At 45.9% G+C, this 14,542-nt stretch overlaps 1 protein-coding gene across 1 annotated transcript; it reads right to left on the minus strand.

Annotated features, from left to right (window-relative positions):
- Positions 1-700: 700 nt before the first annotated feature.
- LOC144140047 (uncharacterized) lies at positions 701-14,194 on the minus strand. Its single transcript, XM_077672254.1, has 3 exons — positions 14,057-14,194; positions 13,784-13,966; positions 701-826 (listed from the first exon to the last, which is right to left on the minus strand). Exons 1-3 carry the CDS (start codon positions 14,192-14,194, stop codon positions 701-703), a joined length of 447 nt encoding a protein of 148 aa, XP_077528380.1.
- Positions 14,195-14,542: the final 348 nt, after the last annotated feature.

Genomic DNA, 14,542 nt, shown 5'->3' on the forward strand with positions numbered 1-14,542 from the left:
GTGCCGTGCGGGTGTCGTTGTGTTCGGGGGGCTCGTCACTGTTAGGTTAAGTCGTCGGGATGAGGGCATGTTCTGAATCAGACTTCAGCGCGTCCTTGCGTCGGTGGAGGGTTTACGGTTTTTCGCCGTAGAGCAACTTTACCACCAGAAGTTGCTGCCTTTAGTTTCCCCCGTGTGGGCTGGGGAATATTTTAAGCGAGAAGTCAACAGTGCTACGACGGTTCGGCGACTGGTACGGGTAGGGTGACCGCGAACAGGTTGAAACGGGCTTGGCCACTGCTGGTTTGATATAGATACTCGTAGATCTCACGTGGTGATTGGCCAGACAGAGGGCGAGCTGCGTCGATGCAGAATCCTCACAACACTAGCGTCTTGTGAGGGCAGTAGCGGTAGATTTGGTCGGCCTCTCCGCACTGGTAGCACAGCGGTCGTAGAACCGGGCCTTTGCTACACCGAGGTCTTCCTTAGCGTCTGGTATTGAACTACAGGGGTTCGGGCGCGCGACAGTGGACGGCTGTATGGTGGGGCCTCATGAGCAGTGCTGGAGCATGGCGGAATCGACGACGAGCGGGGTGGTAGGTGATCACTTGTGGCTCGCGAGGTGCTTCGGATGGCACGGAAATCCCCAGTACTTGTTGAACCCCTTCGCGTATGACGTCAGTCAGGGAAAAAGCTTCCGAAGCACCTCCCTGACCACTGCTCAGATGGTCTCGCGCAGTGTGTTGAAGTCAATAGCCCCGGCACCGAGCGTCTCGGAAACTAGCGCATTGACCGGACGATCGTACTGCCTCGGTCGAACTTCCAACGTATTCTCCATTGCGGCCGCCTGAAACGCGAATTCGGCCACCATCTTAGGAGGGTTGCGGACAAGGCAAGCAAAAAGCTCTTGCTTTGCCCCTCACATGAGAAATATTAGTTTCTTTTCTCCGGCCGTTTCTGGATCCGCACTTCGAAACAATCTCTTTATCTCCCCAACAAAGATCACTACACCTTCGTTGGGGTGTTGAGTGCGCGTTTCTAAGCAAACGTGCGGTTCGTTCCTTTAGCACGACGGTGGCGAACGTTTTAAGAAACTCGCTCTTCAAGAGAGTACAGCCAGTCAAAGAGCGTTCATGGTTCTCAAACCAAGTTCGAGCTGCATCCTCCAAATAGACGAAAACATGCCGCAACGTTTCTTCGTCATCCCACCTGTTAAAGATCCGAACACGCTCCACTTGCTTCAACCAGTCCTCAGGGTCTTCAGCGGGAGATCCGCGTAATGAGGGTAGTTCCAGGGGCTGTTGCCGGACGAGGGGAGAGTGGCATCATGTACCATGTTGGAGCTCGCAGCGGTCGTTCTCTTGGGTCCGTCTGGCAGGAGACCAAACTCGGGCTTCAAACCTTGCAGTCGGCGGCTGGATCTAGTTGGACTGGCTTGGTGGCTTCCAGAGGTCGTTGGGAGCATAAAGGGTGTGTACCCAGCACCTCGACCAACTGTCACGCAGCCAAAGACAACATAGCTGTCTCGAAGGAAAACATGTTTCTTGGAACGAACTCGTGTTCACCTAACAACTGAAAGAATACACACGCGGCGAAGCAGCAGTCAACAAAGTGACGTGCGAAGGCGAGCGCCGACGATCCGAATTCCGCCGTGTCTGCTCCGCAGTCTTTTATCTCTGGGCGTGAGTGTTTCTCGAACCGTCGAAGTACATCTAGAACACTGTAGGTCAAAGTAGATTGTTCTGGGTTGTTGACGTTAGTTCGAAACACTCTTCCTATCAAACAAGATAACACGTGTGGCATAGAATGAGGAATGGAACACGCGCTTCACCTGACATAGTTAACACAGATAACAGAGGCCGGCGCAGCCGGTCACCAAAAACAAAACAAATAAACAGATCCAATCCACGGTTCGCGGCCATATTATCTTATGTATTCACATCAGCTAATACAAATGTGTACAAATATATCGCCATGCGCACGTGCTTGCAGATTCATAGGATCCAGGATATCGCAACGTGCAAAAAACATGACGTCTTGTTCTGGTTAAAGTTTAGAAAGCAACAAGCACTTATATGAGTATAGGTTTTGATGGGGAACGCCGGTTGTACCGCTATTGAATTGCGGAAAATTCAAAAGTACTCTTTTCATAGTTAGACCTCACTTTTTGCAGTATAAATTATATTGTTCCAAAAATTGGGTCTCATTAGGGTCAGCCACCCCCCATCTACCTAAGATATGCACAAAATTTGGGTCGTTCAACAGGGAAACTACATCAACTTACAGTTAGAAGCCTATCTAGAACAAAATTGCAAGTTTGTTACGGAGAGGTGTAACATGCATGGGCATTCCAAAGGCCACGAGTGATAAAGCGAAGTGCTTGGTTCCGGATATGTCGTACTGGATCTAAGTGAACTTGGTACCTCCAGCAGGCCGAGGCATCGATGCAATATATCAGACGGCTATGACCGAAAGTGTAGTATTGCGTAAGCAGTGTCTGTGGGCAAAATAAATAGCGGCATTAACACGTACTCTTTTGCCAGATGCCATCTTTTTCGTCAGTGCAGTAGTAACGACATTGAATTTCAAGAGATAGTCAAGCTATACACCAAGGAATTTACATTGACTGCGAGCGTAGTAACGGCGCATGTCAGCGTATAACGGTTGCAGGTTATTGATTTGATTCAGAGAATAGAATCCCAGCTGTTGTGTTCGACGGACTGATTACTAATTTCTTTTTATAACACCATCTGTTTACACAAGAGAGATAGTGTGCTAATCTGGTCTTCACCGTTTCTATACATTTTGTAGTGGTGAGTGATACGTGGCGAAGCCACAGATGACCTTCTGCGTCACACCAAGAGGCTGCGCCATAGCAGTCATCATAGACCTCGCGTGCAGCATGCCGGCACGTGTGCGGAAAATTTCAAACGTGGACGTGGTTATTCTGTCAATCATCAGCAGTACCGAGGGGCGAAACCTATTAACGAGTGGGATAGGGTCAATGACTGCCGCGCCCTCTTTGGATGAGACTAAGCTTCCGAGCGGCGCCATCTGTCCACGTGTTGCCAAGATGCAGTTTTTGATTTACATGGTATTACCTCATTCATTACTTACCCGTTCACGCGACTCATGACAAAGGCGGTTTGCTAAGAGCGAGCAAATGGGCGGTATCAAACCTTAGAATCTCGATGCGATGAACTTCTTCCAGTTCCTGCCATGTATTATGGACGCCGAGCTGTGGAAGGTTTCTTGTTGCGGTTTTTGGAGGTAGTCCAAAAGAGGCCTTGTAGGCACGGCGTATAGCGAAGTTCAGTTTATCTTGCTCCGTGGGTTTCAGCACCAAATACGGTGTCCCGTACATAACCCGGCTAATGAGGAGGGCGTAAATGATGCGCAGGGTTTCAGATTCTTGTAGCCCAAATCGCTGATGGGAGATCCTGCGGATGAGGTGAATGAGCGGTTACGATTCCGTAGCAAGGAAAGGATAGTCTGGGCGTGTAAGCCATCTTTTGGTATAGTGAGGCCTAAAAACAGAAAGAGTACAATACGGTGGCCTCAAAAGTCGTAGAAAACATTCTGATTAGAAATAATTTGTACATGTACGCACCCAAAAAACAACTGCCCAGAAGCCACTAACAGAACCGAAACAAGTAATAGCACTAATATACTTCTTTTTGTTGCATTCAGTGCATACGCAAATATTCATTCAGTGAGAATACGTATTTAGAGTTTTTGAGGTGGACGGTGATTTTGTTCTAAAACCTGATTGGGGAAAATGCTACAGCTTTTTTATGATATTTCGTTCTTATTTGGGTGATAACATGATATTTTGAGACGGAAAACGTGTATTAATAAGGTTAGGCGTTAAATGTGAAGGGAATGTGTAAAGTAGAAAGGCAATAAATATTCCCAGGAAATTGCACCGTGAGAACGCTATGTGTGTATAATTTAGAAAGAGTGGGAATATTCAAATGACTTGCCTCAAAAATGTATACTCCCTAGAGGTTCTAAATCGCCTGTCATCTAGTGATATTCCCGTTAGGAGTTCTTTTAAGAAAAAGCCGTTGGGAGGTTTTCTTTACTCCCTCAAAACAAGATATAGAAATATCCTATTTATGAGACAGGAATGTAGTATTTAGGTGGTTTTAGAATGTGCTTGGGAGAATTTCAGAAGGTGAAATAGGGGTATCTACTACTTACTCAAGGGCGTTTTTAAATTATTTTTACGGAGTTTTCAGGTGCTGGAGAAGTATATTCTCGCTATCGTGCGGGAGCATATGTATAACTTGGGGGTTGTTTTGTAGCGTAAGCTACATGGGCGAGGTTGAGCAGTTTCGCGTGAACCCTGGAGGGCCGTGCTGCGCAAGCCCGAGGAGCATTGGATTGGATTGGATTTTGATAGGATAGGTTTGGATTGAATCGGATTTGATTAAATTGGAATGTATTGGATTATATTGGAAAACCAATCCCACTGGAATAAAGTGTGTAGAGAATTTAGTCTGAACATTCGCCGTTCCGCGCATTCAAGAGGAGTGACGCCAGAGCCGCGGCAGCCGCACTGGCACCGGCGCGTGCCCAGCTGTGCGCCTCAGTTGTGCAGTACCAAGTCTGACGCTGCGCCGGGGCCGCTTCATAGTCGTTTCGCGTGGCTCCTGGAGAGCAGTGCCCCGCATGCGTGACGAGCAGTGACAGGACTAGACTGGACCGGAGCGGACTGGAATGGATTGGATTGCTGAACCTTAGCTCACGCTACGTATATGCTGGCATAGCCGAGCTAACCTACTGCTAATTTTTCTAGCGTAAGCTACACTGGCCAAGGTTGAGCAGTTTTGCCTGGACCTTGAAGGGCCGCGCTGCGCAAGCGCGAGGAGTATCGGATTGTATTTGATTAAATTGGATGTGATTGTAGGATTGGAAATCCAATACAATTTGAGTACGGGTGTGTAGAGAATTGGGTCTGCACATTCGCCGGTCTGCGCATTCCAGAGGAATGACGTCATAGCTGCGGCAGACGCTCTGGGGCCGGCGCGTACCAAGCTGTGCGCCTCCGTTGCGCAGTATCCAAGTCCGGCGATGCGCCGGAGCCACTTGATAGCAGTTTCGCGTGGCTCTTGCAGAGCCAGGCTCCGCATGCGCGAGGAGCAGTGACTGGAATGGGACTGGATTGGATTGGGCTGGATTGGACTGGAATTGAGTGGAAATCGTTTTGGCAGCAGTAAATATGATAATCAGCGAATCCTCGACAACCAGGAAACCTAAGAATAACCAGCTAAACCTTAGCTGACGCTATGTATATCCTGGCATAGTCGAGCTAAGCCACTGCTAATTATTTAGGTTTTTTTCAAGGAGCATTTCATTCTTTAATTTGGATTTTATTCGAGGTTTAGGGCCTTTATGGGAGTATTTTATTACTTTCTTGGGTAGCTTTTACAAACACGGAAGGGAGATTTTTGTCTTCCAAGGCAGTATTGAGTCTCCGGAAGAATGTTTCCTTTTGCGCTAACGAAACATTATGGAGCCTTTACTGAAAGAAAGTGCAGTATGTTAATCACCATTTAAGACCTTTAATGAAACGTTGACCTTTGGGGTAGTATTGCCTAGTACAACGGTCACTTACTCAAAGCTTAGAATAGGGTACTTGGCTTCTGTTGTTTTTTAAATTGGTCTACAGCATAGATGCGGTTTAAAGAAAAAGTAAATACATTGCTGCCCTTGTACTTTCGTATCTTATGACACGTATAGAAATGATCATGCAAGATTGAAAAATGGTTGTGACATTCTTAACACAAATTTATTTTTGAGTAATGACAAAATACAAACTGGAAAAAATTTTACCTTCACACAAAAGCATATCAAGTAATTAATAACAAAGCGTAGATCTACAAGACCTCTGTGCAGCAGGTGTGGAGAGGCCCTATCCTTGATCCCCATCCTCATACAATGTAAGGCACTCGACATTATACGACGCAAACACTTCCCACAACTACAGACACAACATATTCCACCACACCCGTCATAGTTCTTAGGAGACGATGCCATGTTTTCTGTTCAGCGCACCTTTAGGTTCCTATCTGAAGTTCACATTTTACAACTCATCTCATACCACCCATAGTTTTACCTCTGATTCTATACACCAGCCACCTTATGTATCTTTTAACCACTCTTGTTCTTCTCCCTGGCCCTTTACACCAGCCGTCTTTAACTGATTTTATTCGTGTTCGTCCTCATCAAATAACTTTGTGTTTGGCGCTCTATGACCATGCCGACCTTGCGCTATTGAACTTGCGCCGGCCATGCGCATTAAATAAAAAAGCGTAACCAACATTATTTCGACTTCTTTAAATTATGTACAATCATTTTATAGCCATAAAAAGCAACTGCCCGACTGATGTGGCAAAACATAAATAGATCTACGGTCTTCCCACATGGCTCGGTACTTGCAAGTCATAAAGCATGCTAAAAAAATCTGAAAAACAGTAGTCACCCTGAAGGATTTCACATTATATATCGAAGCATTACGCACAAAAAGCATCACAGCATTGTAAGCAGTAAGGGCGCAGGGAGCTGGCCAACAAAGCTGGCCATTTTCATCCACTCCAACAGCATCAGTGGACAACTGCAGGCAGGGTGCGAGGTGAACTTTGCTTCTGAAAAAGCAACGATAACACAAAAATCAGTCACATCCAAAAACAGTTTACGTAAAGACCTGCTCAAAATTTTAAAAGTCACACAAATGAAACACAAGGCAGACACCATGGTTAAAGCAACCTAAAATAACTGCAAGAATTTAGTGTTGTAACCAATACTCATAGACCAAGTTTGCTATAAAGTTTGTGCTGAACCAAGTATGCAACGCTGCTGCATTAAATTTAGTGTAAATATGGGGCGGGAGTTTTTTGGGAAAAAGCATTATCCTGCAGTGGACAAAGCAAGGCTGCTGTTGCTGCTGCCGATGATGATGATGACGATGATGATCATAAAATACAGTAAAAGCACGTAAATCAAAGAGGCCAAAAACTAGTTCAACTTAAGTGTAGTTCGAATTCGGACGCCGGCGCTTGGAGTGAGAGTTCATCCATTTCAGGCCTATTCTGCAACTGTAGCTTATCGCAGGCCCAACGATCAGGCACTACAAAATCCACAACATCTTAAGCCGAACAATGGCAGCGCCCGCTGTGGAAGTCAAAACATGCTACGGCATGCTTAAGACTGTAGAGATGGGCAAAATGGCTCACTTCAGTGAGCGGCTCAGAACGGCTCCGTTCACTGTAGTGAACCGGTTCACTTGAACGGTTCAGTGATTCAGTAACCTCTGCGAAGCATAACCTAAATTCATGCTTATTTAAGTGCCGGACCTTTTCCTTGTTATAAAAACCTTCTTTTTGTCACAGCATCCGGTGTACTTTTACAGAAAAGAATTGGCTTCAAAATCATTCCAAAACTTTTTGTGTCTGTGGTATTTCAATATCATTCTCGGTCGATATAAATAAAAAAGTGTAAATCTTTTGTCAGCTTTATTAGCTCACAAACGCGCTCTCTGCTATTGAGCTATGGCACGAGAAAAAAATTATTCCGGAAAACACCATACAAGAATCTAATACTAATACATGAAATGTAAATTGTGGTTTGTGAACAAACCTTTGCACAGTTCATTCAAAGCGAGACTGGTCCGTTTCTAGGCACCGATAATAGATGACGAGAATGTAGCACACAAGACTCGGCTGGGTCGGCCTATACGCCTCTACTAACTCTATCAGAACGTGCCGGCATGATTTGTCCACAGCCACCTGGTTCAGAACGGTTCTCTGATCGTGCGCGCAGCCGTTGAGCGACGGTTCTTTTGGAGAGCCGCTCTGCCAAACAACCGCCCGTAGCCGAGAACCGCCGTTAAACTGAGCTGCTTAGAACATCCGACTGGTTCCTGACTCAGACTATAGCTGAGTGCACAATCGTAACTTTGCTGAATCATATAGATTACAAGAGTTCATTTTCTTATTACTTTCAAAATGCAGACGCAGTTCATTTACTGCTGCCATTGCGGCCTCCCGATCTGTCATTCACCGCCACTGCCGCCGCAGTCTTTCAACCGCCGTGTCCATAAAGGGACTGTCTGCTCTCCACGACAGGAGGCGCTGTAGGAAGTTGGAAAATTAGACCCGCCTAGCCTGGCAGGGCAGTTGCTTTCTGGCGCCGGTAATAGATTAAGCGAATCTCGCACCAAAGAGCCAGCTCATTTGACCCGGTTCTTCGGCTCAGTTGGCTCTTCTTCCTGGATGCTTGGCGCCACTGTGGCTCGTCTCATTCGACAGGGATCACTGAGTGGGCGAGCAAGAGCTCCCTCTTTCCAAAAAAAAAACCACCGCTGACTTTTACTCAGCCATAGCTCACCTGCTTTTCAAAAGGAGCGGCTCAAAAGATCGGGCTCGCTCCTGAGCGTCGCATCTCTACTCCAGAGCGCTGTCGAGCCAGTCAAGTACTAAGTGCACACCTGCTTGTGCTTCTCACTCATACAACTGGGTGTCTAGTAAATTTGCTTTTGTCTTGCAATGCAGTCTATTCACTATGGGCCGATGTTTATATATCTAATTAGTGGTGAAAGCCAGGGTCTGCTTCTTCGAACTGACTTTTGTGAATACCATCCCACTCGAATTATTTGTAGTTTCCCCCATCGAGATACACAGTGCAGTACTGAGACCTGGGCATCAATTTAGATTAGCTGTAATTTCAAATGCAAAATTTCGAACTAAAACGCTTTCACTGTATGAAATTTGCTTTTTTAGAGCAATAAAAAGTTTTCAGTCGCCATTGTTGCGTATCAGTTGTGCATGCATGATCAGTCTCTGTAGCAACCTCACCTTGCAATTTCATCACAGAATCTGATGTACACCTTGCTCTAAACAAAGCTAACTTCCAAACTTAACTTACTGACACAAAATGTTCGTGTTAGGTTTCTTTTGCTGTTATGGGTGCCTATAAGCCAACTAATTATTGAATGACACATTAGATGGTCGGTTGCAGCCGAAATGATTATTTAGAGCCTCGAGGAACTGGAGCACCAGTAAGGCAACTGTCTAGCAGACTAAGAGCGTTCACTGTCAAGACCTATCCACGCAGCTTCATCAGCTGAAATGTTGCCGACGATTTCGCAGTGACTTAGCAGCCACGGGAACTCAATTTTGTAAGAATTCGTAAAATCCTGGTGAAATGTTTTGCCGAATCTGTCACCAGTCCACTTGGTTGAGGGGCTATTGCAAATATGTCGACAGGGCCATTGTGTGTCAATGACCGGTTAACACACAATCAGTCGGAGGAAACAACTACCAGAATCAGCATCAGCAAAAGCTGGTTCCAAAGCTTTGTATTAGATCCCTGTCTCATTTTTATATGAAACGTTTCCAAGCTTGAAACGCTGTCTCTGCTGCCAGTGTCACTGGGAGCCAGAGGTCACGTCAAGCGACAATTAGGTCGTCTTTAGGCTCGGCACCATGTACGCCATTCTGCCAAATAAACTTCAAATTTCAAGTTTTCAAAATTTCAATACTAGAAGCAACCGCCCATTCTCTGAAAAATCTCTACCGTCGACTTTGTCCACTGGTCCTTTTAAGTCAATACAACGGAAATAAAAGGAGTTCCTGACACATATATTATCTTGAAGCTGATCAATGGGTACACAGGTCCACTGCATACCACCGTAAACAATTATACTACTCGCTCTGGAAAGGCTCTAACCGATTCTACATTACACAGCATCTAAGAATGGCAAATAAACGGAGAAAATCCCCCGCCACGTTGGCTATGGCGTTGTGCTGCGAATTTTTCTTCACAGCACCACAAACTGGGAAAAAATTTCTGGACTGGAAAGTGGGTAAAATTTCCACATCGCAAAGGGTTAAAGACCTGTACAGGCACAAAGCTAAACGCACCTAAAAAGCCTGCGAATTGAACAACAGCAGACTGAAATGACCCTCTGACATAAAAATTTTCTTTCACTAATGTGCAATACTGTAGACAAATATTACCGTAATCAGTCGAATGTCGGACGGTATTGTTTTTTAAGCTGTTGTTTACTAAATACGGGGCCGCTTTTGATTGAAGGATGCGAGTTTCTTGTATTTCCTTGACATTCAACTCCATCTCACAGCAATAGGCTTGCATCTTGCTGGTTTACCGGCTTCATTTCGCTTATTCAAACGTCGTGGACTCAGCTTCCAATGTTCCGTGCTTGCTTGCGCCCATTGCTGAGTGACTTCGACAAACACGTGTTCGCAGCACAACGATGCCCACCAAGCGGTGCCATTGCACTGTGGTTTTTAAGGGGAAGGTAGCCTTCGAGGCTAAGAGAACTTCAGATCGCCAAGCACAGCACGACTTCAGTATGAATGAGAAGAATGTGCGGCGATGGCAGAAGGAGTGGGATGACATTTTCAACTGCGCTGCCAAACAAGACCTTCAAAGCCTTCACGAGACGTCAGAAAGGTCGACACCCTGGGGTGGAGAAGGATGTCGCCGACTTTATTCTGCAGCAAGAAAAGGTGGAATGCCTGTGACGATGGAGCTAATACAAGTAAAGAGAAGGAAGATAGAAAACATTCGACGTGTCGCATAAACTTAGCTCAAGGCAAGCAGGGGCTGGGTCACTCGTTTTATGAAGAAGGTCGTGTTCAGCCTGTCACGGCGGACGTCTGGGGGACAAAACCTAGCCCCTGAAATTAAGGAGAGGCTAGGCGCATTCCAACCCTTTGTGGTCAAGAAGCAGATGTTAAAAGAGTGGGAAAGGCTCCAGTGCATTTTGACATGACTTTGGCCCTCACAATGAGGGTGAAGGGCGGAAAACATGTGGAAGTGAAAACTGCGGGCTACAAGAAGCCGCGCACCACCGTAACGTCCTGTTGCACAGCTGATGGGTGAACGCGGCCGCCGGCATTATTTTTAAGGGGAAGCCTTCCAACTGGGAAAGTTTCTACTAAAAATAACGCCCACCTCCCCTCGCGGGAACACTGGTGTGATGCAACGCATCTCATGGGGGGTTCCATTGGCGTTTTCCAACGTATTTATTACGCTTATAGCAGGGATCCTCACGCGAAGGGGAGGTGGGCGTAATTTTCCATTTTCACCATGCAATGCACATGTAGTACACGTATGCTAAGGTACGGTCTTTATTGCAGACGAGAATGAGTGCCTTGTGGTTCGTAAAGTGCACAGTTAGGGGCTCGATGATTGCATCAAGCAATCGTCGAGTACTGCGAGAGAGTGCAAGCGTAATGCGGACGACCGTCGACTGAGATCGCCGGAGCGCGGCATGCCGCTTTATAATCACAGCGCCCGAAGGAGAGGAGAGCGCGGAGAGAAAGAGTACTGCACATGCGCAGCGCACGCACCGCTACCCACCGGCGCCTAGCAACGGAGTGAGAGCGCGGTGCGCCAACCCGCAGCTGTTTGGGAGAGAGTGTTCCCTATCGGAGAGAGAGGAGGAGGATAGGCGCAGCTGTGCGGTCAACGCCGGACAGACGCAGGAAGGACAGAGGGGTGAGCATGAGATGCGTTGCATCTAATACGCGGTCGAACGAGATCATGCGAATAGGTGGATGAGTGGGGCCCTTATGAAAGATTGGGTGAAGACTGGCAATGCCGTTGGTTCTGCTGTTTAGGGAGTCGCTCGTAGCGTGTTTACTTGACAGATGTGAAGTCCGTGCTTTGAGAAGGAGGTAGAGACATTGCGGTAATACCCGGCAGTAAGGTGAGCGAGCTACTACCACTCGACACGAGCATCAACAAGCCATTTAGGGACAGACTGCGGAAGAGTTACAATGACTGGTTGACGCTGCAAAACCACGAACTCACACCTACCAGGCGCATTAAGCCTGGTTCACTCATTCCACTAGGGTCATTGCAAGATTGGTTGAGATTCCAGCCGTGCTAATTGTGCGGGCCTTCCGTAACTGCAGCGTCTCAAATGCGGTGGATTGAAGTGATGACAGTGCGCTGTGGGAAGGGCCTAGCAACAAAAACGACAGCGATGTCGACAAAGTCGACGTCGACGAGTTGGCAATGAACATGCTAAGAGAAGCGCATCAAGCGCAATAAAGCGCATTCGTTAAAGCTCACTGCATCTTTCATTCGGCTTACATTCAAGGTAACGTTACTGTATTTTATGACCTTTCAAATTTTATACTGCCATATTTCATATTTCCAAATGCAATAATATTGTAATTTTAGAAAGGATGTACCCCAATCAAGAGTGTCAGAAGCATTGAAAAATGCATTCAAACCGCCCCGGCCTGTTAACGTTGTGCACGTAAGATTTAACATTATCACTTAATTAGGAACTGCAGTGTCAGTCGAAAAGCCGTTTGAGACTGCAAATACGTTGGAAGTGAGAATAATAAATTTTCTCAAGTACTTAGACAACCTTACCTGCATCAGTTTCCCTAAATTCTTGTCATAGAAAGAAAGAACTGAAAACGGCCTATATTTACCCTGGCTAGACTGGTCACCTTTTTTTTACACACAGGCATAACCGTAGCCCCTTCTATTGCTGTGAAAAAATTGCGGTCTTAAATACGCAGTTATAAATGTGGCTTAGTACATTTGATATAAGTGTAGTAATAATAGTATTTTTGCCATGAATCCCTGCTAAGCCAGCTGGAGTTAGTTTTATTGTGCTAAACAGAACGCCTTTCTTGGGGACATTTGGCGTTGATGAAAAAACTTTGCAAACGGTGTTTGAAAAGCGGCATGTAAGGTGAAGCAGTGATAATATGCAAATTACAGCGAAAATATTCAGGGAACTTTTTTGCGATTTCTGAAGGCTGGTGATAACGGATTTTTCCTTACGTAAGGGTTTACTTGGTGACGTTGTTGTACAGTATTTAAGAATTTGTTGAGCACTTTTCATTTTTTCTTCACGTCATTGCCACACCATTGAAGGTTTTTGTAATAGTTCCCTTTAGCTCCTCTGAGTTCAACGAAGAAGCTTTTACCTTAATAATAATGGCCCGTTTTAAACTTTTATTGTAGGGTTGCCATTAGGTTTTTTTCATAAATATATTATCCTTGTGATGCTGGAAACGTAAGAAAAAACGTCTAAGCCACGGGGAGCCCATACTAGGGCATTTTTATTGGACTGATTTAAGGTAATACAGTTACTAACCGCACAAATAAGGGCAGTGCAAAACAGGTGTAAAGCCATTTAATAGTCGGTATATTTGATTATAGGGGGCCAGTCAGAGATACAAATCATGTCAGGCTATTTCTGTCTGTAAAAGACTCTAAGTTCAGTTTGGTAATGCTTGTGGGTCTAGTATGGAAATAACAACATACAGGGGAATGGTCTATAAATCCCTTTATTGACGAGACAGTGAAAAACTTGCAAACAACATTTATTTCTTACATATGTACAATTTTTGCAACATGACTAAGCATATCTTATTAAAAGAAAAACAATTCTGCATGTAGTTTCTAAAATACACCTTTGTTGCCTGTGGGCAACACTAGCCACCAGTCCTGAGGTAGGCTTCACTGCGTGCTTCTTACGGCTTAGTGTGGAACTTGTACATGCACTCCTTTCCTGGAGTGAAACAGAGGTGTACGTTGCACTTCCTGCACATGACTCGCGTGATTCCTTTGCAGTTTGGGTACTTACACCAGCCTTTCTTTGCAGAAAACATCGGGAGTTTGTCAATAGTATCGAGGCTCTCTCCTTGCACGGAACAGGAGCTGCTGGCCCACGCCGCTTCTTCGCCTGCAATTCATTCTCGACTTTTGATGGGTCCAATTGACGCTTTCTCGAAGGGGTTGATACCTTGCCCTGTTGCTTCAGCGCGCAGGCAATGTCTGCTTTGAATGATAGCAGGGTCATTTGGTCTTTGCAAGGCACGCTAGCCATGGTGGCATCTCGGCGGTAGATGAGCCAGCAGTTGACGACTACTACGTCTAATAAATGAAAAAAGAGGTTCCTGTACCACTCCTTTGATCTTATGTAGAGCTGGTAGAGTGCCACAAGCATGTCCATTAGATTAACACCTCCCATGCATTCGTTTTAGAGGCCTACAATAGCAAGGCGGGGTATGCTCACCGTCGTTCGGGTCTTCTTGTCAAAGCGCTTCCCAGCATGCTCAGGTGATGCAGAAGCAAATGTGGACAGCAAAGTCACGGGGCGGTTGTCAAACCACTTGACAGCCCACAGGCTCACCCCTTCAAATGTGGTTTCCATTTCTCCATAAGAGCCACGCCCTCTCTTCTTCAGATCTTGGTCGGATGAAAGTTTGCATCATTTTAGGTGGGCCTCGCGCACTGTCCCTACGGAACTGATTCCAACCTTCTTGAGGACTACTGGTAAATCAACACCGCAAAACCAGTTTTCAAAATACAAGATGTAGTCTATACCGCGGGGCACGACACTCGCCATTCGCAGGACGATATTGCCACTCGCGCCGATATATGGAAAACCTTGCTGCGGATGAATTTTGCCTGTGTAGACTTCGAAGTTGTACATTATGCCGCATTCATCGTGGAGAAGGAAAACCTTATAACACCATTTTTTCGGCTTGTTGGGCAAATA

This window comes from Haemaphysalis longicornis, unplaced genomic scaffold (genome assembly GCF_048455015.1).
Source record: "Haemaphysalis longicornis isolate Haplotype H1 unplaced genomic scaffold, Haemaphysalis longicornis Haplotype H1 scaffold_5, whole genome shotgun sequence".
Taxonomy (NCBI): Eukaryota; Metazoa; Arthropoda; class Arachnida; order Ixodida; family Ixodidae; genus Haemaphysalis; species Haemaphysalis longicornis.

Bases quoted from the DNA above. Each gene is read 5' to 3' on its own strand.
- LOC144140047 (XM_077672254.1), bottom strand. From the start codon at position 14,194: ATGGAAACCACATTTGAAGGGGTGAGCCTGTGGGCTGTCAAGTGGTTT. The intron at 13,967-14,056 runs GTGAGCATACCC...GCACTCTACCAG, and splicing joins ACAAGAAGACCCGAACGACG to CTCTACATAAGATCAAAGGA. The intron at 827-13,783 runs GTATCAACCCCT...TTCGCGTTTCAG, and splicing joins CGCTGAAGCAACAGGGCAAG to GCGGCCGCAATGGAGAATAC.